The 23400-nt window shown below is 52.9% G+C and overlaps 8 protein-coding genes and 4 non-coding genes across 12 annotated transcripts; 7 read left to right on the forward strand and 5 right to left on the reverse strand.

Annotated features, from left to right (window-relative positions):
- SMAC4_05867 (uncharacterized protein) lies at positions 1–2047 on the forward strand. The gene is made up of 2 exons (XM_003345662.2): positions 1–1383; positions 1443–2047. Exons 1-2 carry the CDS (start codon positions 134–136, stop codon positions 1819–1821), a joined length of 1629 nt encoding a protein of 542 aa, XP_003345710.1. The 5' UTR covers positions 1–133; the 3' UTR covers positions 1822–2047.
- A 772-nt stretch (positions 2048–2819) lies between these two features.
- SMAC4_13910 lies at positions 2820–2907 on the reverse strand. The gene is given in 2 exon segments: positions 2820–2855; positions 2872–2907. It is a non-coding gene; the product is annotated as a tRNA-Ala (tRNA).
- A 353-nt stretch (positions 2908–3260) lies between these two features.
- SMAC4_05868 (uncharacterized protein) lies at positions 3261–5161 on the reverse strand. Its single transcript, XM_003345663.2, has 2 exons — positions 4428–5161; positions 3261–4295 (listed from the first exon to the last, which is right to left on the reverse strand). The coding sequence occupies exons 1-2, from the start codon at positions 4758–4760 to the stop codon at positions 3795–3797; spliced, it is 834 nt and encodes a 277-aa protein (XP_003345711.1). The 5' UTR covers positions 4761–5161; the 3' UTR covers positions 3261–3794.
- Positions 5162–5623: 462 nt separating this feature from the next.
- Positions 5624–8177, reverse strand: SMAC4_05869 (uncharacterized protein). The gene has a single exon (XM_003345664.2). It carries the CDS (start codon positions 7834–7836, stop codon positions 5989–5991), a length of 1848 nt encoding a protein of 615 aa, XP_003345712.1. The 5' UTR covers positions 7837–8177; the 3' UTR covers positions 5624–5988.
- Positions 8178–10490: 2313 nt separating this feature from the next.
- Positions 10491–12661, reverse strand: SMAC4_05870 (uncharacterized protein; the record flags this gene model as incomplete). Its single annotated transcript, XM_003345665.2, has 3 exons — positions 10491–11567; positions 11629–12309; positions 12400–12661. 3 exons carry the CDS (start codon positions 12659–12661, stop codon positions 10864–10866), a joined length of 1647 nt encoding a protein of 548 aa, XP_003345713.1. The 3' UTR covers positions 10491–10863.
- A 759-nt stretch (positions 12662–13420) lies between these two features.
- Positions 13421–14317, forward strand: SMAC4_05871 (uncharacterized protein; the record flags this gene model as incomplete). Its single annotated transcript, XM_003345666.1, has 1 exon — positions 13421–14317. The coding sequence occupies one exon, from the start codon at positions 13421–13423 to the stop codon at positions 14315–14317; it is 897 nt and encodes a 298-aa protein (XP_003345714.1).
- Positions 14318–14778: 461 nt separating this feature from the next.
- On the forward strand, positions 14779–14850 carry SMAC4_13911. Its single transcript has one exon. It is a non-coding gene; the product is annotated as a tRNA-Trp (tRNA).
- A 551-nt stretch (positions 14851–15401) lies between these two features.
- Positions 15402–16622, forward strand: SMAC4_05872 (uncharacterized protein; the record flags this gene model as incomplete). The annotated part of the gene is made up of 1 exon (XM_003345667.2): positions 15402–16622. Exon 1 carries the CDS (start codon positions 15570–15572, stop codon positions 16620–16622), a length of 1053 nt encoding a protein of 350 aa, XP_003345715.1. The 5' UTR covers positions 15402–15569.
- A 188-nt stretch (positions 16623–16810) lies between these two features.
- Positions 16811–18685, reverse strand: SMAC4_05873 (uncharacterized protein; the record flags this gene model as incomplete). The annotated part of the gene is made up of 3 exons (XM_003345668.2): positions 18286–18685; positions 18105–18190; positions 16811–18042 (listed from the first exon to the last, which is right to left on the reverse strand). The coding sequence occupies exons 1-3, from the start codon at positions 18582–18584 to the stop codon at positions 16811–16813; spliced, it is 1617 nt and encodes a 538-aa protein (XP_003345716.2). The 5' UTR covers positions 18585–18685.
- Positions 18686–18903: 218 nt separating this feature from the next.
- On the forward strand, positions 18904–21555 carry SMAC4_05874 (uncharacterized protein). The gene is made up of 3 exons (XM_003345669.2): positions 18904–20124; positions 20189–21062; positions 21123–21555. The coding sequence occupies exons 1-3, from the start codon at positions 19606–19608 to the stop codon at positions 21311–21313; spliced, it is 1584 nt and encodes a 527-aa protein (XP_003345717.1). The 5' UTR covers positions 18904–19605; the 3' UTR covers positions 21314–21555.
- Positions 21556–21602: 47 nt separating this feature from the next.
- SMAC4_13912 lies at positions 21603–21674 on the forward strand. The gene has a single exon. It is a non-coding gene; the product is annotated as a tRNA-Thr (tRNA).
- A 1180-nt stretch (positions 21675–22854) lies between these two features.
- SMAC4_13913 lies at positions 22855–22925 on the forward strand. The gene has a single exon. It is a non-coding gene; the product is annotated as a tRNA-Gly (tRNA).
- Positions 22926–23400: the final 475 nt, after the last annotated feature.

Here is a 23400-nt window from a genome sequence, read left to right on the forward strand (position 1 = left end):
TCACATCCATTTCCATCTCCAAAACAACAAAAACATCAAAACATTTCAAGGTCCATCAAGCGTGCGGCTGGCGAGCAAGACATCACGACAACTCAGCAAGCCGCAGCCCAATAATACACACACTCAAATAATCATGGCCGACTTCAACGAATACCCAGCCAACCTCTCAGTCAAAGACGCCCTCATCGTCCGCCAAGTCGCCGAACCAGACCATGCCATCGTCCCCTACACCGGCGAGGATCTAAGCCGACCGCGCCTCGGGCCCGCCAACCCCTTCCGCGACGAAACCGACCCGACCTCCACCGCCGTCGGTGTAAAGAGGAAGAACGTCCTGACCGGCACCGCGGCCGAGACCTACATCAGCGAACACACCTTCCGCGCCAAGCACCGCGCCATTGAGCGCGGCGGCGGTCCCGCGCGCGAAGCACTAGGCAGCACGGCCAAGAAGGCAGCGGCTGCGAAGCTCAGGCAACAGAGAGAAGGGAGAGGAAGCGCGACGGTTGCGGATGGCGATGGCGCTTACGTCGGGCCGTGGGCGCGGTACAAAAAGCAGGAGTATGAGGAGGTGAATGAGGAGGAGCTGGGGAGCGATGAGGAATTTGAAATTGTCGAAGAAGAAGAGGAGGACGAGGAAGAGGTGGTAGAAAGCGGGACGGTAGTCAAGGCGCCGACGAAGAACTTGGCCAGGAGGAAAGAGGTCGAAGAGTTGGGCGAGGAGACGACGACGTTCCACGGCACGGAAGAGTTCGATTACCTCGGTCGGACGTACATGCACGTTCCGCAGGATCTGGATATCAGTCTCACCAAGGACGTCGGGAGCGTCACGAACTTTATCCCCAAGAAGCACATGCATACCTGGCGACACCACGCCGGCAAGCCGGTCACGGCGCTGCAGTTGTTTCCCAAGTCGAGTCACTTGGGCTTATCGGGCAGCACGGACGGCACCATCAAGATCTTCGATGTGTATCGCAATCGCGAGCTGTTGCGGACGTACGCGGGGCATTCGAAGGCCATCACGGACTTGTCGTTTAATAGGGACGGCACAAAGTTCTTGTCGGGCGCGTTCGACAGGTGGATCAAGCTCTGGGATACGGAGACGGGCCAGTGTGTCAACCGATTCAACACGGGCAAGACGCCGCATGTCATCAAGTTCAACCCGTCGGTTGATCAGGGCCACGAGTTCTTGGCGGGCTTGTCGGATAACAGGATCGTGCAGTACGATAGTCGCGCCGGGGAGGAGCCGGTGCAGGAGTACGATCACCACTTGGGCGCCATCAACACGCTCGAGTTTGTGGATGAAAGCAGAAGGTTCATGTCGACGTCGGATGATCGCTCGTTGAGGGTGTGGGAGTATGGAATTCCGGTTGAGATCAAGACTATCAGGTACTTATCCCCTTTACCCCTTTGCACCAACACCGATCAAATGCTAACACCCTCTACAGCGAACCCGACATGTTCGCCCTCACCAAATCCACTCAACACCCCTCGGGCAAATACGTCCTCTACCAATGCTCCGACAACTCTATCGTCGCCTACTCTTCGGCTTCCGACAAATTCCGCCAGAACCGCAAGAAGTCCTGGCGGGGCCACAACACCGCCGGCTCCGGCATCGGGCTCGTCTGCAGTCCCGACGGCCAGTTCGTCGCTTCGGGAGATACCGCCGGATATGTCTGCTTCTGGGACTGGAAGACGTGCAAGATGTACCACAAGATCCATGCCGATACCAGCGGCGGAGCGATCAACTGTGTGGTTTGGTCGCAGCAGGAGACGAGTAAGGTGTTTACGGCGGGGGCGAAGGGTGAGATTAGGATGTGGGATTAGACACTGCCCGGTAGTAGGCATCAGGGACGACGACGATGACAAGAAATTGAAGAGTGGTGTGTTTTAAGGGGGAAAGCAAGGAAGCAAAGAATGACTGAGCGAAGGGAAAAGATATTTACTACAGCATTGCTTGGCGTTGGGATATACATTTGGAAAAAGTTCAGTGTGTACGATTTATTTAGCTCCAAGGAGCGGATACCAAAGAAAAGACCGGCGGGTAGCCGATATTCTATTATCAATCACCGGACGGGTGATCATCCATCGATTGCACATTGGACACACAATGAAGATGTGGCACTGGCTGGTACATCAAGATCCTCCTTGATCCATCTGAGTAATTCACTCTGATCCCCTAAATGTCTGTCCCCTTATGCACAATAGTATTGAGGTTTTGCTGCTAGACAAACATGAACACTACTTCATAGCTAAGTCAAGTGTATGTTGTCTATGTGTACATCGCGGTCTAAACATTCCCTCGTTTGTAGTCCCAATCAGCATGACCATCTTACGCATCTTGCCTGTATTGCCACTTTGATTGGAAAGTCACGGCAAAAGCTTTACACACTTAAGAATAAAATGGTTCATGGCGCAGACTAAGGGAATGGTGGCTTTTACTCTAGACAATCAAAAAAAAGAAAGAACAGGCAAAAAGGCAAAAAGTCCAAAAGGTATGGACAATACCGGATTGGAACCGCGTATACCGCCTACTAAGCAGGAACTCATCCAATCATACTTTCCTTCTTTTCATACCTGCCCTTCGTCGTAGCTGCCTCTGCCCCGCTACCTTTCCGGCCGCCGCTCTTTCCTCTCGCCAGTTTCGGTTGACTTGTTGACGCAACACCATACATCATCGACAGAACACCAAAACGCCAAAACCGATAAAGTCTGGTGCAAACTGGAGTTGAATCCAGACGAACAAAAAGAAACACACACCACATCCGGCCGTCCGAAAAACATTATCAAACCTAGAATGATTATGCAAATATATGCAAAAAGCATGGACAATGCCGGATTCGAACCGGCGACCTTTCACAAACGTATCTTGCGGAATGCGAAGCGAAAATCATACCCCTAGACCAATTGCCCATTGGAAGTTATTGACGTGTCCAATACTAGCTACTATAACTCCTTTGTTAGTGTCCACGGGAGATCAACACTGCAGACCTACAACCTCACTTCGTGTCACTTGTCTGGGTAAGGGAACATGATGCTTGATGGACACTGCATACTTGCCGGGAATCTCTTCACGTGTATAAGATTGATAGTGTCTATGTAGAGCTACAGCACGGAAAGTGATTACTTGCAAAATCATATTTTCACAAAACACATTGTGGCGGTGGGGATGGAGCTGCAATGATCAGATGCCCGTGTCGTCCAAGCCTAGATCAGCCTGACCGTCTACTGCGGCTTCCAAAAAGCAAGGTCGTTAGTGTAAAAGTGGGAGCATATGAGTAGAGAAAACCGATTAACTACATAAGTACTACAAAACATGCCTGATGGCGCCCTAAATCCATACTCTTAATTCCTGGCGTGAAGTGTTCGAAGCAAAAACCTTCAAAATCTAGAGCTATCCCCAGCAGATGTCATCCATATCGATCGACCATCCACCAACGAGACAAAGTCGGTGCTGTGGTGTCTGTGAATGACCCGACGTAATATGCTACTCTAGCATCCTCGAAAACACCATCATTCCATGAATCCCATGACGGGGTCTAGCCCTTGGTACCTCTAACAATCAATCTTTGCTCCTTTTGCCTTGACTTTGGAGGGTCAATCCATCACTCCCGTCGGCGCTCCGGCACACCCCGACTCCGTCAACTCCTAAACGCCTTCTTGCCCATCCATTTCCGATGCCGTATACAAGCCAGCTAGCTACTATGGTAGCTACGCAGCCAGTCTAGTCGGCTCAATAGGTAAGTACCTCTAGCGCATGACCCAAACCCAGCCACCCAGTCTCAGTCTTCTCAGACTTTTCAGTAACCAATCAGCCGGTTACCATTGACCATGCCATGGATGTTCCTCTGCACCTGCTCGAACCGCATGGCGCCGCACTTTTCGCTCTCGAGGTGGTTGATGATAGCAGCCAGCGTCTTGAAGTCCTGGCGGCACGAGCGGTTGGGGCAGTGGTAGAGGTTCTGCTGGTGAGCAGGCGAGTTCAGATGCTGATTCAACCCGTGCATCGTTCCGAACCCCCTGTGGCACAGATAACACTCCCACATGCGTCCGTTCCAGGCCCGGTCGGTGCAGCTGTACGTGTTTTGGGAGCTGCCCTCCCACCCGATGAGCTTCTTGGAGATCAAGCCCGAAGGGTCCTTGGACCGTACGAACTTGTAGATGGAGTCGCGGTTCAGCGAGGGGGCGTTCCGGCAGCTGCCGCTCTCCAGGTGGTGTGTCATGCCCGTGGCGGTGGTGTAGCTGTTGGGGCAGAAGGGGCACTTGATGTCTTGGCCGCGATGGATGCGGGAGTTGAGGTGCTAAGTGATACGAGTTAGTTAGCCAGTCTACCTAAACTTGGGGGATGGGGGGGTTCATGATGGGTTTCCGGCTCGGTGCCAATGCCCTTAGCAAGATACTTGTTGAAGTTGAGCGAGTCGTCGAATACATACCTGCTTGAGGTTGTTGATGCTTTGGAAAGAGCGATCACACGCTTTGCAATAAAAGTGCCGCTCATGTTCGTGCGTGATGCGTGCCTCCTTGCTGCGTGACCAGTGGTAGCAGACACGGCACTCAAAGCCAAAGTGATCCTCCTCCCCCATGTGCTCTAGGCAGCTTTCCTCGTCTCTCCACCAAAGAGTGCAGATGTTGCAGCCAAACGCTTCCTCATCAGGCTCATGGTACGAGGTGTAGTAATCATTTTCCCGGTCGCAATGCTTATCGAGAGCCGCCTTATCATAATAGCCGGCGTTACAATAATCGCAAGGGTAGACTGTGCGGACCATGCTGGCGGTGTTGGCGGGGTTGGCGGGACGGATATCGCTGGCTTGAAGAAGAGAAGGGCGAATTTCCTTGATGAATTTGAGGGGATAACGACTTGATGAGCGAGCGTAGCGTGCGTGATTATGTCCGCGGGATGTATCGAATCAATGGCGGCGTCGGTCTATCTTATACAGAAACAGACCGGAAGAGACGAAGAGAGTGTCGAAGGGTGCAAACGTGGAGATTTTGGGTATTTTAAAGGAAGACCAAACCTCTTTTTGCGGGGAAGGTAAACGAGGGCGTTTGTTCTTTTCCTGAAAAGGAAAGAGGAGAATGGCGCATGCCATTCACTTGACATGAGATACCAACATCGAAAATGACTGTAGGCTTCACGTATGAATGTGGCTGGATAAGCTGTAAGCGGCTGCAATAGCTAGATGCAAAGGAGGAGGGGAATCCTTGCTTCTTGATCAGCGATTGGCTCGATGTACCAGACGCATCCCGTACACTCCATGACTTGTCAAGTTGTTGTCCGGTTTTGCTGTGGTGGTGAGAAGTCGCTGGCTGATATATTGAACCAATTGCCGAACACACGGAAGTCTCGTGGCCCCGACGACCCCCAATTCACACAAGTGGCCGGCTCCGGAACGGGACACGGAAGCCCCGCATCTGACCGTGACCGGCACGTCTTTGCAGCCAACTGCTCAAAACACTCTTGACTCTTGGAGATGCACCCTGACAAGCCTTCTCGACCATCAGACATATCTGGAGGTCCGGCAGTCCACGAATGGTAGACAGTGCAAGTTCATTTGCGAAGTAGCCGTCATAGAGTTCATCTCTTCCTATGTTCATACGTGGACTGCCGCGTTGAGTCAGCCACCGCTTTCCTTCCCTTGCAATTATATACATGTACAACATTAACCCGTCCCATCTTCGGTCGGTCATCGTTCTCAAGAACCGACCCATCGTACAATTCCTCCAGTCCTGGCTATCTTTCAAGTCCAGGAGTGTCCCGTCCCTAGTGGTATCTCCATCAATCCACAAGTCTACCCATCCATCCATCCCACCCAATTCATCCCAGATTATAAATCATTTCAAACTGGCATATTTCAGCAGCAACAAAGAAAGAAGAAGGAAAAATCGACAAGAAAAACCCAAACCCAGCCAGACAACCCACAAAAGTTCCTGTTAAAGGATAACCCCTTCTTGCCGTGCATGCAACAAAAACCCATACCCATACCCATAAACACTTTAAGCCTCCTTAACCGTTTTCCCCTGTCCACTACTCTCCACCGGCCTGATATCATCACTTCCAACCCCGCTCGCGCTAAAGCTTCCCTTTTCCGCGCTTAACACACCCGCCTGCGCACCCTCCGTCGAGAGGGCCACGCCGGCAGGCAACCCCTCGACGCTCTGGTCATCGATATCCTCAAACTCAAAGGGGATGATCAAGTTCAAGAACATGGTGAAAAGCGCAGTAACAGCGAAGCCGGTCCCCATGATGAGCTCGATGGCGTCCAGGAAACCCTGGAGGGACTTGTTGTCGCCGGAGTAAGTGAAGAAGGTGGCGAAGTAGGTTGGTACGAGAGTCGCGCCATAGCCGAGAGCCAGACCGGCGGTCAGGATGAAGCGGTTGCGGCGGTTGAAGGGGACGCCGCGGGTGATGATGGCGATGCCGGAGACGGCGACGGAGGTAAAGAGGAAGGTGGTCATGCCGCCGATGACGGAGGCGGGGATGGCGACGAGCGAGGCGGCGAACTTGGAGAAAATGCCCATGATGATGAGGAAGAAGCAGCAGCAGAAACCGGCGGTGCGGTTGGCGCATCGGGTCAGGGCGATGACGCCGTTGTTCTGGGCGAAAGTCGTCATGGGCGTGATGGTGCACAAGGCGGCGAGGATTCCGTTGATGCCGTCCGCCAAAACACCACCCTGCACTCGGCTCTCGTAGATCTCGCCCTCGACTTCCAGACGGGAGACGTCGCAGGTGGCGGTGATGTCACCGACGGCCTCGCAGGCGCAGACAAGATAGACGGCTAGTAGTGGTAATACCAGCGGACCGTACACCGTGAGCTTGAAGGTATGCACCCACATGAAGGAAGCAACAGGAGCGGCGTCGATGCTGGTGCGGTCAAAGTAGCCGCAGGCAGCAGCGACGATGCAGCCGACGAGCAGACCGAGAATGACGCTAGTGGACTTCATGATGGGGGAACCAAAGCGCTCGCAGAGGATGATGGTGACGAAGGCGAGGAAGCCAAGACCCAAGTACTCGGCCGAGCCCCAAGGGAGAGCGTGAGGGGCGCCGACGTTGGGGCACACCGCGAACTCGGGGAGAGGGTTGGCGTCAGCGCAGGAGCCGGAACCGCCGGCCCAGTCCTGGAAGCCGGACTTGATCAAGCTGATGCCGATGAGCATAACGGTGGGGCCGGTGACAATGGGCGGGAACATGCGCAGCATGTACTTGGGCGGCAGGAAAGAGAGCAGGACTTCGAGCAAGGCGCAGACGGCAGCTGTGCCGAGGATGGCTCCGTAACCGTCGGGACAAGGCAGACGGGTGCCGTCTTCGGCGACGGGGCACATGCCGTTGGCGTACATCTGGTTGAAGCCACCGATGGCAACGGGGATGATGGAGAAGGAGATGCCGACGACGGAGATCAGACCGGTGCCGAGGTAGTAGGGCGTCTTCAGGATACGGAACCGGACTATTTGGATCATGGACAGCAGGCCGGAGACGATGAGGGCGCTAGAGACGAGATACTGGGAGTGTTCGGCGGTAAAGTTGGCGCCAGCTCCTCCAGCAATAATGATGGGGGGAGTGATGATGCCAGCTAACATGGCGAGAGAGTGCTGGAAACCGAGGATGAGAGCGAGGAGGACGGGCATCTTGTCGTTGAGGCCGAAGAAGACGGCGGGCCTGTTGGTCTTCCTCATGAAGGGCAGGTTGGGCCGGAAGAGGAAGCCATAATCATAGTCGCCTAGCCATCCATCCTTGGTGCAAAAGGTATGGGTGAGGGTTCGTGTGAAGTCAGTTACACGGTCGCCGATGGTCCTCTTTGGTATCGCATGAGGGGCGATGTGGGAGGGACCCTGGTCCTCATCCATGGCTGCGGTTTGTGATGAGGGTGTCGAGAGGGTGTTTCAACCCTACACTTAGTGTTCAAGGGGTTGCCGGAAGGGTGTTTTTATAGTCGATTGGCAATGGTGGTGATGGTGGTTGATATATAGGATGATGACGACTTGGAGTCGTTGACGATGGTACGGAATGAGGGGCTTCTTCTGGTGAGCCAATTGCAGAGGGCGACTAACAAACAATGGGGATGAACTTGAAGAACTAAAGGATGACTTGGAATGCAGCGGCACCGGGACGGTGATATATCGTTTCCTTGATTGACGATTTGATGGCGGGGGGCAACCAACAAATGCGTCCAGACGGGCGTGGTGCCCCCCCGAACTTCGAAAGGAGGAGGAAAGATTCTCTCGCCGCCCTGAGTGCGTAAAATACTTTTGTCGAGTATCCGCTCGTACGGGGCAATGGGGGCTCGGGGACCCCATCGGAGAACGGGTCCTGTTGCGGAGCCAGGAACGGAGAGGATGAAATCTTATCGGCGGCCGGCTCCACTGCACCACCCGCCATGCCCCCTCCCCAGCAGTGCCATGCATCTGCAAGCAAGTGATAGCCCCCCCAGATAAGCAATGCTCCGACACGCTAAAACACCAACGCTAGCACTATCCAGGCAATGTCATGGGCGGGCCCTGATAGTGACGGTTGATCCCAGGTGATACCTATCATGACTGATTGTCACTTTACCCAATTCCTGCTCTCACCACTGTTACATACAGAATCGATGATCCTCACACCCAGCTGGACATCAACAACACCAAGCCAATCATCCCCGGACCCAGCTGACGACGACCCGACGGATTGAAGTCCGGCAACCATCACGCTCTGGAGAGCCGTCTCGACTCTCGCCTACTGTACATATATGTTGTCCACACCAACGTTGCCTTTGGGTCCGTCGTCGTTTGGGACAGACACATGGACTTTGCCGATTGCAACGGTGATGAGGTCGAAAAAGATCTCTTGGGTCCGTTTGCTGCAGAGTGGACGATGCCGCGATGGGGATGTCGCCGGGTCCCTGCATGCCCTGCTTTAAAGTCGCGGGATCTAAACTTGACGGGTGTAACGATACTTTCGTGATTTCCATCTCTCCTCGTCGCGGTCGTCTGAGATGGTGTTGAGCTTTTTCAGCTGTCCATTCTCAGGCATCAACACCGTAGAATATCTCACGATGATGTTCACGGTCGATACCGTTCTTGCCACTCGGACGGCTCCTTCAAGCTCCGACTGCTTCTTCAATCCAAGGAGTCAGGTCGTTGCATCAACTTTCTCTTCCCCCTCATCACAGGCATCAAGTATCAAGACCACTCCATGTCCTCATGAACAATACCATTTACCAACAAGAATACCAACGGTCTTGACTCCTCTCCTTGCTCAGTTTTGGAGCCTTGCTTCCTTCGCGTCCAGTTCCGAAGTAACTTGAAAGTCCCAACTCAGAAGTCCCAAGGGTGCCTTATGCACCTCCTCATGCAAAAAGGCGTGGGGGGCACATTGGCGCATTGCGGGGAAACTGTCTCGCTGTCCACTACCACTCCCTCCCTTCTCCCCTAATCCTCTGAGCCTCTCACGTGTCTCTCTTGCCTCAGTATGTATGGTAGTATCCAGACCATTGAATCCTCCAAAAGGAGTGCAAAATGAGAGAAGTGCCGAATGAAGAAACCTCGAAACGGAAGGCTACCTTACCCCGTTCAGCTCCTTTGTCTACGAGCCTACCAGAGCCTATCTAGCAATGCTAGCTCAAAGCTCCGTTCCTCGGCCAAAAGCGGATCATCAAGTCCCAGACTGACAGCGACAGTGACAGGTCTGGCAGGACAGGGCAGGATGAAACCAGAAGGGTGGAAGGAAGAGCTAACAAATCAGTAAAGTCAGAAAGAATGTCGACCTTACCTTACAATATCGATCGTTGTTGGATAGAGATAAGCAATCCAGCCAGCCCGACACGGCTTGCCCGAATCAAGAGGGTGGGGCAAGGTGATTGGTCAGTTTGGTTAACTACCGTATCAGTGAGGCTTGGCCTAGAATAGGCCCCTTGTCTTATACATGACCCTGAACGGTAAAGTGTTCACCCCTCTTCGAGTCTCCTTGGGTGCGGGCGGGTACATAGGGTATCGGTGATGTCCAGGTACGTCCGGCATGTGGCGGACAGACGGAGGGGAATTGAAGACGGTCGGGTATCTCCGATGTCCTATCCTATCTATCTTTCACTTCGTCAGTTCTTGTGTGTCTTTCGAGATGTTGGAGTGATTCTACGGTTGGTTTTGAGCATGGAAGCTTGGTTGATCGCGCTGTCAAGTCGTTTCAGCCTTGGCTGAACCTGATGTCTAAATGATTGAGCAAAGAGATTCTGGTCATTTTATTAATGATGATGTCCTTGGCTGGAAGCAAATCTGTTTTCAATGTCAGACTCTTTGTTGCGAAAATGCGAGTCTTCTTGGGAAGCCATCGCAGACTCACCTATATCCGTGATATTCCCAATTTGGATTCGAACTGTGTCCACCGAATGATAAGACGAAGTGCCGCTTTACCGAATCGTTTCGTTAGCTTCGTTCCCGCGATGAGAAAGGTGGTCCTCGTAAGTAAATACCCCTGACTCCTTTTCACCTCCTACATGCTCTGCCAGTGACTGATAGCTAGGTGGGTTCGGTTAGAAAGGGTCCAAAAGTCAAGGGAAGGATTGAAACTTCTCTGTGGTACCACTACCGGTGAACTGAGGTCATATCGAGCGGTTGTGGGAGCGGGAAAGTTGAAACCTCCCGTCTGAGGAAAATTTTCTGGATTTCTTCCTAGTCAAACATTACCTAGTCAGTGTTGGCATCTTTTCCTTCCTTCCATCCACCTACCTGGCTTCAGGTGAACCTGCTCCGAATGACTGACCAGTCCCACGGTCATAACATAACCCAAAGCTACTTCTAACAACATCGCAACGATTAACAGTCTTTGGCAGAGCTCCAACCACTGACCTGATACAGTGAAGGCAATCTGGTGTCTCCCTGGCTCCCTCTGGACGTTCCTCAGTGGGTGCCGGCCCGTCGTCTTTGTGCTCCCGCTCGGTAATCTTTCTTCTGCTTGCCATTCTGGGAAGCCACGGTCACTTTCTCACCCTCCTTTTGGCATACATCAAGTGCCGAAGCCTCAAGCTGCTTCTCGTACTCGTCAAGTGCCAACCGCAAACGAAGTTCCTCCGAGAGAAAGAACCGGGCTTCGTTCGTGGAAACAAACTCTTTCAACTCATCCACCCCCTTGCCACAAAGCTTGAGCTCGGCGAGTCGTTCGCGGTATATCTTCCGAGCATGTTGTACTTGATACATGAAGAGAACCTTCTTCTGTTTCTCCTCGATGCCCGCGCTGCGCTGCCTCCACGCCCTCCACATGAGCTCGCAAAGTTGCTCCGTGTCCTTTCGTTTGATGTTGAACGGATTCGCTGCGGCCCACTCTCGCATCTTCTCCGGCATTTCGTGGATTTCGAAAAAGTTTTCGAGATTGGAGACGACGTCGGGAAGAAGGTAGTCGGTAACCAGACGATCGTACTCTTTCTCAATTTGGTAACGATCAAGAAATGAGCCTCTGCGCTCCCAGATCTCGTGAAGAAGTAGCAAGGCGTGCGCTCTCGTGATCCCAGACATGGAAGGGCTGTCAGCAGCTTTATATAGGGCCGCCTTTGCTTCCTCGAATGACTTTGCCTTGCTGATCTCCGATGTTGAATACGTGGCCTCGGCTTTTTTTCTGCCAATCCAGCCATAGCAAGGTCTCCTCACTAGCAAGTCGCGCATGCATACTTTTTAAATCGATCGGATTGTCTACCCAGCTGTAGGCTTCGTCGCGCGGGTGACCAAAGGTCTTCTGGCGCTGATATGCAATGGCACCATACAGATTGACGCCGACCGGGTGCTCACTTTGAGCTTGGCCACAAATGTAGAGGTACCATTTGAGCATGAGCATGTATCCTAGTACGAACTGCTCAGCTAAAGGGCTGCAGATGAGTTTTGCTGGGTCTCTATCGAACAGCAAGACAAGATCCAAAAAGCCACGGGCTAGGGCGGAGCTAGTAACCTCCAGTCGCAAGGGTGAGCCACGGCCCCAGGGGCAGAGAACAGCGGGAAGTGTCTGTGAGCCAGGCAAAATTTGCTTGAGCTGACCGACATTGTTGTCCCACAGGCTTCTGTGAAGTGTCAGACCAAAGGGACTGTTGATCGACAGGTGTCTTGTCTTGGTGATAGCAGGCCACGAGTCCCGGTGCACGAGACCTTCCAGCAGCTTCACCCTCTGGGCTAGAGACCCAAACTTTCCGATCCGCCATTTTGGATTCGGTTCGGTTGTGCTTCCCGGGGCAGCTTGAAGCATGAGTTCTCTTTGATTGGACCTATGGCCTAGGAGAGCTGCGGTATACTCGGCCGATGGCTGTAGGAAGAGGCCAGGAGACAGTTTTGGTTCCTCAAAAGGAAATGGCTCATCAGGAGCTGTTGTCACGTGCGCCGTCAGCATCTGAGCATTAGAACACGGAAACAAGGAAGGAGAAAAAAAAAGGCGGCTATGGGTGATTTCCGTACCGAAGCGTGTCCAGACCATTTTATCGGCCAGCCAAGAGCAGTATGATTCCGAGATAGCCGGCGGTGGTCTGTTGCGACCCAGCAGTTGTCGGATTGTCTCGTTCCCAGCAAGGTCGAGGAGAGCTTCAACGGCATCCGGATCGCGTCTGGTGTCCTTCATTAGGACCTTGGAGACGACTTGTCTGCGTCGCTCCTGAGTAGGATTGGCAAGGGGAACCAAAGATGGGGCTGGTAATGCCTTGTAGGCATCCGAAGTCGACATTGTTGGGGCTGCCTAATGATCAACAATACTTGTTGTCGATGCTTGCGAGATCTTGGGTGAGGCTGGCGACAAGAAACTAAATTTTTCCCAATTGGAGAGAGAAAAGCAAGCATTGGTGGGAAGAAGACCTAGCAGACTGAACTAGGTGAAGAAGGATGGGAATGACCAGTCTCGGTGAAAATTTCGAGCCATTGCACTGCCGGCTGGGCCCGTCACTGAGAGAAGGTACGGCTTTGACTGTGGCCAGTTATGCCCGACGCGACTGGAGACTGCAAACGAGGAAGAAGCGATCCCCATTGCCCCCACTTGCCTCCCGGGTCGGATGAGTGCCACACGGTGACGAGACCTACTGGGTTGCCCGATGAAGCTGACTGAACTCTACCGTTGCTGCATCCCACTTCCACTCCCAGGTCATGCGAACATCAACTATCCACCATCTCAACTTTCACCTTTGGACCATTCACCCTTGTAAAAAATCGCGGACCAGGCGCGTCGCTTGCACACCTCATCGTCACGGACTGAGACTGGTGATCCCGTCCAGCTCTCTCCCAGCAGTCTCTACCACGCGGGTCTGCACTCCGGCACCCTATCGCAGATATACAGGCCACGGCAACCCAAAATTTGACGTAGGTTTACACTCTGTTGGCACTCCCGAACATCTCCCTGAAATGTTTTGGATTCAACAGGTTCGCTGACAGCGGTAACTCTACAGTACATTCAGCTCTCACACGAGGTCTAACCAAGTTGTCACTAGCGACGATGACCCGCAAGCGAACCTTGTCCGCCTTCCACAAGGGACAGCAGAACACCCCGGGCTCTGCCGAAAACCAAGAGGATGATCACATCAGTCGGCCGAAGAAAGTGTCCAAGACCATCAAGACCGAGCCGACAGACGAGCCAACCGGTGGTGCACTGAGCCAGAAAATACAAGAGCATGTTGGCCCAAGCCTAAGGGGGACACACCTGGCCTTTTCCCTGGAGAAACCTCAGCCGGAAAAACGTCAGCATGCCAGGTCTACGGGGGGTGCTGAATGTGCCAACTGCGGAGGGGATGGCCATATGGCAGACCGCTGTATCGGCCCATGGGATCCAGTTAGCGGGACGATCAAGGCGTGCGTGCTGTGTAACGATGCTTCCCATGGACTGGACGATTGTCCAATCCTCGCAAAGCGCAGCGCGTCAGAGAGAAAATATGCACTGAGCAGATACCTGATCCTCTACCGCGGTGGGCTCCCTCCCATCGAGTCGAGTGTCTGTTGGGTCGACTTGCTAAGCTCTACGGAATACAAGGAAATGCTGGCCAAGCATTCGGCGGAGAAGGGCTACAGCCTCTATCCTTGGACTAGAGAATTCGCAATCCGCCAACACAAGAACAGGTTTTGGGAGCGCTGCAGCTATTCTCAAGAAGATAACTCAAGAAGGACGTGGTGGCCCAACGACCCCAAGACCAACTCAGAAGCTGCAGTCCAGAGTAACCTTGAGTCGCTCAAGAAGACCGAGTCTTCGTCCGCGTTGAAGGCGGCGGCCCGTCAAGAGATGATGGAGAGCGAGTCGGAGAGGGAGTGGGAGCTGATTGCAGCCGGCCTCAAAGTGTGGCCTGACGTCCTGGAGATTGCTCCCAAGTTGAGGGTTGACGTTGAGAAGGAATACTTTTGAGGATATTCGAGGTACTGAAATTTGTCACTATACCCGCATGTGCGCCATGTCGTTCAATCAGAGGGGATCGAGTCTGCGTCACGATTTGACAAACATTTTTGCAGCAGAGGTATTGTAGTCATGACTTGTGTCGTGTAACGAGTCAAGAACGGCATATTGTACCGTGAGGATAGTAGGGAGCAAGCCAGACCCAAAGGAGCTACTGGGAACGCCTGGTTTTAGGAAGCCTCTAGCAAACTGCAGAGATGTTGGACAGATTTGAACAGACTAATGGGATAACACTGGGACCATATACTAGTGATGTACCTAGTTATCCGTGAAGTCATTTCTTTTTTCTCGAGTTCTCATCGAGTGTCTCATGGGATGGGTGAAGTCAGAATGAATGGGCGATCTCTGCTTCACCCGGAGGGCAGGACAGTGTGACGTACTTAGCTAGAAGGTTTGGTCCTTGCTTTCAACAAGGCCTCATGGCGCAACGGTAGCGCGTTCGACTCCAGATCGAAAGGTTATCCGTTCAAATCGGGTTGGGGTCAGTTTCTATTTTTTGAAGATTTTACGTTCGTATTTGGCGTTAGCCAATCGCATGGGATTGATTTGCTTTCCTTTTCCCTTTTTTTGTCTTCCTTCTTGTCCTCTGTCGTACTGGTGCATATTGACATGGACGTATGGATTTTGGCGTGACAATGTTGAAGTTGCGAGAACATGGGCTGTTATACAGGACTTGTTAGCATGCATTGTAATACAATAATGCAACAGGAAATTGACTGCAAAACAATCTAAAAATTGATATAAAAAGACGAGGACTTCGAGGAATACAAACGAACATTGATCACAGCAGTGATGTTTGTTCACGCAGCAGTGTAGATGCATGCACTCGTTGCAAACATTCGGCTTCAAGCTTCGCATAAGGTCACATCCGTTGCCGGTCCGTCCGGCCCGTTGCTGCAAGCCGAAACGCGCCCCACCCCGCCCGATCGCGGCAACCACCGGCGGCACGATGTCATCGGACTGCATCGGACTAGCTAACCCGAAATAGGAAAACCATAAATAAACGACCCCGCCTCCAACTGAACTTCCACCGTCCGCCCATCGGCCTACAAAACATCAGTCATCAACCTCCGTCATTCCAAAACCTCAAACTTCACAATTCATGACCTGTTCTATCACCAAACCAACCAAATTAATCCTCACTCCAAAACACCAGACGACCACCACCCAAAACAAACTCCGTGACAACAACCCATAAACAAAAATGGAAGGCGTAGACCTCCTAATCCTCGGCGCCGGCTGGACAGCCACCTTCCTCATCCCCCTCCTCCAATCCCCCCAATACAGCAACACTCTCACCTTCGCCGCCACCACAACCAACGGCCGCCGCGTCAGCGGCGTCGACACAATCCCTTTCCGCTTCGACCCCGACTCCAAAAACCCTTCGTCCATCGCCGCTCTGCCGCGCGCCCGTTACGTGCTGATCACCTTCCCTTTGGCAGGCGAGGGTCAGTCAAAATGGTTGACGGAGACTTACGAGGCGACGCATGCTAGAAAGGAAGGACAGAACAAGTACAGGTTCATCCAACTAGGCAGCACCGGCGTCTGGCAGACCGAGGGAAGGAGGAAGAGACACGGTAGTAAATCACCAGAGGAAAAGCAGGCGGAGCGGGAGGCGCAGGCTAAGGCGGAAGCAGAGGCTGCTTCTCAGAAAAAGAAAGAGCCGTTCACGTATACGGACAGACACTCACCCTACTTGACCTCCGACCCGCGGGCGCAAGCGGAAGATGAACTGCGTGCTTCGAGCGTGGTGGACGGTATGGTCCTTTCGCTTTCGGGACTGTGGGGGGGACAGAGGGATCCGAGGAATTGGGTGGGCAGAGTCGCTTTTAGCAAGGAGGCGCTGAGACATAAGACTAGTTTGCATATGATCCATGGGGAGGATATTGCGAGGGCGGTGGTTAGGATTCTGGAGAACTGTGAGGATGAGGAGAAGGGGGGAAAGGAGAAGTGGGCAAAGAGTGGCAAGGGACAGAGGTGGATGTTGACTGACGGGTTTGTGTATGATTGGTGGAGTTTGTTGTTGGGGTGGGCTACTACTGAGGGACAGAAGAAAGAGGGAGAGGGAGAGGAGGACAAGAAGGAGCTGGAGCCGAGTGAGCAGGCAAAGTGGGTGATGGAGCTGATGGAAGAGGAGGGGGTGCAAGCGCTGCCGAGGAGCATGGAGCTTATGGGTAGGGCGTATGATTCGAGAGAGTTTTGGAGGACGTGGGGGCTGGTGCCGGTCAAGGCGAGAATTGGGGTTAACGCTCCTTAGATGCCCGTGGGCCAAAGTGCGTGAAGTAGGAGGCGTCAAGTGAGGAAAGAAAACCGTTGAACATTATCACAGACACAACATTATCATATCATATCCATGGACGGAGAAGATAAAAAGTAACCAAACACCCGCTCAATACCTGGGGAATCTATTTTATTTCACATACACACAAAAATGGCCACACACATTTATAGCAACAGCTTCTTGACCTCCTCAGCCAAGCTGTCAATGGGAACCAAGTTACCCTCATCCTTCTGGCCCTGACCCTGGTCAAGCTTCTTCAACCTGACCTGACCAGCCTTGAGCTCGTCCTCGCCCAAGATGACGCCCAGGGGAGTACCCTCGGCAGCCTTGAACTGAGCCTGCAGTTTAGGCTTGGCCTTGGGCATGTACTCGGCGCGGATGCCGGCGTTCCATAGTTGCCTGGCAATCTTCATGCGCTCAATAAGGAGACCGTCAAAGTCCTTGCCGCCACCAAAAGCCATAACGAACACGTCCACCTCGCGCTTCTTGATGTCATTCTCGCCACGGGCCTTGAGGATGGTGTAGATGCGGTCAATGCCGAACGAGATACCCACGCAGGGAATCTGCTTCTTGCCGTACATGCCGACGAGATTGTCGTAGCGACCACCGGCGGCGATAGAGCCGACCTGACTGGCAGGGTCATCCTTCTTGCTCTTCTTCTTCTTGTCACCCTCGGCCACGGGCTCGGGCTTGTTGATGACCTCGAAGATCAGGCCGGTGTAGTAGTCAAGACCGCGGGCGAGCGAGAGGTCGAACGAGACCTTGTCGGTGACCTCGAGGGCCTCGAGGTAGGCGGCGAGCAGCTCCATGTCGTGGATGCCGGCCTTGATGTCGTCATTGGCGGGCAGGTGGGCGTCGGCCTTGATGTAGTTTATTATGTCGGTGATGTTGCCGGCGTTCTGCACGTACACGCCGATCTTGTCGGCAACCTCCTCGGGCAGGCCCTTCTCCTCTACCATCTCCTTCTTGACATCGGCCCAGGGCATCTTGTCGAGCTTGTCGACGGCGGAGCTGATGGTGCGGATCTTCTCGGCGGGGACACCGGCGACGGCGAAGAGACCGTCGAGGATTTTGCGGTGGTTGAGCTTGATGGTGATGCCGAGCTTGAGGGCGTCAAAGACCTCGACGATGATGCGGAGAATCTCGGCGTCGGGGATCATGGGGTCGTAGACACCGGCAATGTCGAAATCGCACTGGTGGAACTCGCGCATGCGGCCGCGGGCAATGGCGGGCTGGTCGCGACGGTAGACCTTTGCGATGTGGTAGCGCTTGACCTGCTGGGTGCTGGTCATGGCGAGCCAGCGGGCAAAGGGGACGGTAAGATCGTAGCGGAGGGAGCAGAGCTCGCCACCCTGGTCCTGGAGGTCGTAGATGAGCTTGGAGTCCTCGCCATACTCTGGGTGTTTCAAGTGTCAGCCAATCTTGTTGGTGTAGTTCTTAATGTGTGTCGAGACATACTGCCGGCAAGAATTTCTCTGAGCTCGAAGACGGGGGTATCGAGGGGAGTGCCGCCGTGGCGCTTGAAGACGTCGCTAACAGTCTGGCTGTGGGTTGAAGAAAACCAAAAGAGTCAACAACAGCAATAACGGAAAAAAAAAGTGGTCATCGGATGGATAATGCGACGGCGGGAAGCGCATACAAGAGCTGCTCACGGAGGAGCATGTCCGGGCCGTGCCAGTCGCGGGTGCCCTTGGGGGTCTTGATCTGGAGGTTGGAAGCTGGCTTGGGCGCCTTGATGTCCTCCTTGGTGTCCTTGGTGTTGTCAGCCATGATGTCGGTGTCGGTGGTGTCGACGGCGAGGTGTTGGTGCTGGCGCAAAGAAGTCGAGAATTGGCGCGGGGTATTATTGGTGGTGGTGCGAATCAAGAGTGATCCGATGGAACGGCTGGCGCGTGCAATTGGTATCGACTCTGTGCCTCGTCGGATCAAAAACAGCATGCCGCAACGGATGGGCGATTGTACAAAGTCGGCGATCAAACTACCTAGCTGGAGACGGGACGAGTGGAGGGGTGGACGGCCGGGCGAGGGATCGGGTTGGAGGGGCACGGGCACCGGCCAGTGACTTTTTGCCCGGCCTTTTGACTCAGGTCCTGGCCTGCTGTTCCCTGCCAGTGCCTGAACCAAGTACCCGGCAGGGCAAATTTACAGCGTCTGAACCAATGTGTCCGGCAGGCAACCTACCGCACCGATTGCCGATGAAGCTTTGTTGCCTGCCGGATGCAGATGTTGGAGAACCAGTGTCCCGGCAGGCAACTTCCCCTGCTTCCTCCCGTCAACTTCCATCCATCCCGACAGTGACCCTTTTGTCCCCCTCTTTGCATCCGTTTTCTCCGTCCTTCATGTTTCTGCCCGTCTGTCCTCGTGCACAGCCTTACCAACACCACCATGCCACGCCCCGCTCACACAACCTGTAGGCTATTTTTGATGTGACTCCTGTTGGTCCACGATCCTTCAGCTTCAACGTCCGCCACCATGGTTCCAGCCCCAGACAGACAAGAACGACGTGTCGGAACCATGAGCCCATGAACCAATTCTCGCGGCCTTAGAAGAGGCATCTGTCCTGCACAATTCCGCACCCATTCCTTCTCTGTGTCAGGCATCCAGTTCCTTCACCAAGCAACTGGGTCCAGATTTGTGTTTGGCAAACGCTCATCACAATCGACGACATGGCAGGCATGGCTACCTATGAAACTCGCCTGATATATCACCCACGCCGGCTAGATACTTCGCTGTATCCCTGATCACGTCCCGCTCTTCTGCGCGCTCCAATAGCACACACAGAAATTGCAACTCTATTCGGTGCTTAATGCGGCCAGAGTTCTCTTGGGGGCCAGGATGGGACCTATGTGTAACATGGCGCCCCTTTGCCTATCGTTCTTCAGCAGGAGAAGGATGTGGCTGGAATGCTGCAGCAGGGTCGCCACGATGATAAGCGTGGTAATGGGTGGTCTATACGATCATGTTAAAGGCACCCAGCTGCTCTCTCCTCACCTGCTTCTCCCGCGTCTCGCAGCTCAAAGGTCCCCTTCTCATCGACGCTCACCGGGTTTCAGTCATCCAGTGCAAAACCGAATCGACCATGGATATCTATTCGAATCCACAGTTCAACTCCCTCGTCCCCTTGCCGGATGTCCTTGCCAACTTGACCTTTCAGGAGATTGCCCTCAACGTCCCTAACTGTACCTGCGCTCCGGTTGCCAACTTCCTTGGCTACCTCGAAGGTAGCTTCGCTTTAGAGACATTGGTGGATCCGAGCGATATGCCAGTTTCAAAACTCAGTACTCTCGTGAGAAATTGTACCACGCCTGGGCTTCTAGACGACGTCTCCAACGGCCAGATCATTGACTGGTTCTTCGATCGCTTTCAGAACCAGCAAGGCGACTTTATGTGGCTGTATGTCCCGGTCATTGGTATATGCTTCCACGATTATTGCAATGCCCTAAAGTGGGAAGGCAATCCTGATATATCCGGTATTGGGGTATGCTCTAAACATTCATCATTTACTCGACCTCCTGATAGGTTTTCTAACACGTGAACATCAGGTAAACGTTGCCTTTTTCATCCAGGCAGCCCTTACCTCAGTCTTTTTACTCATCTATCTCGGATTTTACATTGCCGAGACACATCACGCTCGAAAACATCCGGGACTGGCCAACCAGAAGATAGCTTCATCGTGGCGCAAAGCATCCGATGATTGCCTCGAAGTCTTCTGGTCAACCTGTTACGTCTTCGCCTTAACCCTAGCTGTAGGCACCCTTTGCTTCAACGTTATCTACGATTCGCCTGGTCACGTTTACTCGGGCTACTTTGGATATCTTGGTACCATCCTCTCCGTATCCGTCCTTATATGTCTGTGGCCCTGGTTTCCCGGACGATATCGGTACCCGGTCCTCACCTTTTCGGGCGTGTGTGTGCTGTTGGGCCTCGTGATTGGGGTTAGTATGACCTTTCTTAAAGAGGTGAGTTCTGACGACAAGACGGTTTTCGAAAAAGCCTGTCTAGAAAGCAAACAAAGGATGGGCAGCGTGAAAGATTTGAAGGAAGACGAAAACGTGTTTATGCAGCCCACGAAATCCACAACCTACGTACAAAACTTCGTCAGGTATACCCCTTGGGCGACCGTGGCACTTCTTGCTCTCTGGGGCGGCGCGTTCTTCTTCACTCTTCTGTGGAGACGGAGAAACAAGATCACCAATTGGAGTTTGTACAAGATGATCACCGGGATCCTAGGCGGCCTTCTCGTCCTCGGCTCATTTGGCCTGGTTTGGGTCGCTCTCAGCTTTTTCTTTTACCTTCGAGTCAGGGTCGAGGATCTCGCGGGCCCGTCATACGCCGAGAACGAATGGGGGTTTGGTCAAATCGTCGCCATCGCCGCATGGCTCCCACTGTTTGGTCAGATCGGCATGGTTGTCTTTCGTGAGCTCCCTCAACCACTCGATCGTGCTTGATTGACCCCTTGTTAACTGAACTGTTTAGGCACACTATCGAAAGACACCAAATACCAGAAGTTGTTTAACCCTGCCCCGGAGAGCGAGAGATATTCGCATCACCTGTTGCCTCAAACCCCAACCTTCGAACAACCTCAACGTCATGGATCAGACATGGAGAAGGAACCTGTCACTACTGTGGCTCAGCAAGATATCACGGATGCCGCCTGGCAGCGGTGATTTGGTGCACCGGGATCCGGGACTTGGTGGCCCGTAGTGACAGGCGACGTGCAAGACCTGATAGCCCTGGTGTCGGCCACCCAGCGACTGAACCAAGTTCCCGTGTTCGGCACGGACATCTCCTGTCGGTATCATATTCGGTCTGGGACACATCCGCAGGAACTGTTAGAACCGGGTGGTGGTCGTCGCCTAGCTGAGCTAACCCCCCCTGTCGTCGTAGCGGTGGCTTCCAGCTCTGGTGGAGAATGCGTGATAAAAGTACATTTTCCAAACCAGGATGACCATCAAAGCCCGCATGGCTCAGTGGTAGAGCGCATCACTAGTAATGATGAGGTCGTCAGTTCGATTCTGGCTGTGGGCATAGAAGCGCCTAATGAAGCTCGTGATCACCGATTTTTTTTTTTGCTTTTTCTGGGGATGCCATGGGGTCGTGGCTTTTTTGGTGGTTTGGCCCTTTGGGACATTTCGCTCGAAGGGGCGCGAGGTGAATTTTTCAGGGCAGACCTAACCCCAACCCTGCGCTCATGTAACCTTCCTGTTCTTGTCCTTTCTTGTATCAAACGCTGCATCGTCCGTCGGCTTTGCTTTTCCTCACTTTCACAGTCGAATCTCATTTCATGACAGTAAAGAAAGAAATTTGAAATTGTGACGGGGCGGCAATGCATATGACCGCCAGGCCAAACCTAGCCTAGTAAAAGGTAGGACGATGTTCCCTTGCCAACGAACATCGGAATGCATTACTATATAGGCGGAACCACTATGTCACAGATGGCTGGATTTCGCCCTGTAACAGAAATTATGTTCATGCCCTTCAATGTACGCAAGCAGCTCGAAGTACAATCAATATCCAGTTGTGTCAATAAACAGAGGAGGGGAAGGTAAAGACATGGTACCTGGTGTGATTGTGCGTGGCAGACCTAGGGAGCTAGGTACATAACATGAATGATTGAGATTCTACCGTCAAACCGTAAATCCTGCCTCGAAATAACCTAAGAATGAGGCACGATATTCCTCGCGCATAAAGAACATACCCTGCCTCCATACCTACTGGTCTGTGCTAGTAGTAGACTGTACGAGAGGCTCACATAATACTCGGGTACGGCCGACAGCCGACATTATGACCAGACAGATTTTGTCCTGATACGGGAAAGGGAACAAACATCAGGAATGGGTTCTTGGAGTGTCACCGGATTCGATTAAATTCAGAGCGCAGGGTACAAGTAGTAGGTAGGTATCCAGTGACAGCTGCCCGTGTCACAGTGAACTGTGGACAATCTCAGAGCTCAGTCTGAGAAAGAGAGACTGCGAGGACACTCCACAATAATGCCCGCACCAAAGGCTCAAAATGTGAGATTCAAGAAACCCCCATGCGCATGCTAACAGAAGACTGCTATTGTCCAAAATGCAATAGAATTCTGGCATCAGAACGAATGAATTGGCACGGAAACAAAAATTGCATAATTGTCTTACTCCATCGAGGTAAGATGTGTAAGAATATAGGAGCTGAATCCGGGCACATTTTCAACAATTAACACTAATTCGCGCCAGTGGTTTAGTGGTAAAATCCATCGTTGCCATCGATGGGCCCCGCGTTCGATTCGCGGCTGGCGCATTTCTTTTTCACATTTTTTTCGTCTTTTAGCTACTTTTTTTTTTTTTTCTTTTTTGCGGACTTCGCTTGTTTGCTTTAAACAAAAGGGAGAGGGGGGGTCGGTTGTATCTTGGTAAAAGAAAAAAAGAAACAAGTGTTCTAGCTTGTTTGTCTCTTTTCATCAGACTCGGTCGGGCATGCATGCATCTCCTCTTCTGCTCTCTCTCTTCTTTGCGACAGCAAGTTGTTCATCGCTCGTTATGAGCGCTATTCAAAATCCTTAGTCCTCCGTGGAAATCTTTCCATCACTTTGTCTTTCCTTCAATCAAACCATACGTAATCAGGATGTCGTGGTTTTACGTCCTCGCTCTTGTCCAGAGTTCTCATCGGGTCGGAGCTGAACCTCCGAGTTGCAATCCTTCAACCATCACGAAGGACCGGCAACCGGCAAATTTTGAGCGAAAGTCCACAACAACCACAACAACCACACAAGGCC

Source organism: Sordaria macrospora, chromosome 6 (genome assembly GCF_033870435.1).
Source record: "Sordaria macrospora chromosome 6, complete sequence".
Taxonomy (NCBI): Eukaryota; Fungi; Ascomycota; class Sordariomycetes; order Sordariales; family Sordariaceae; genus Sordaria; species Sordaria macrospora.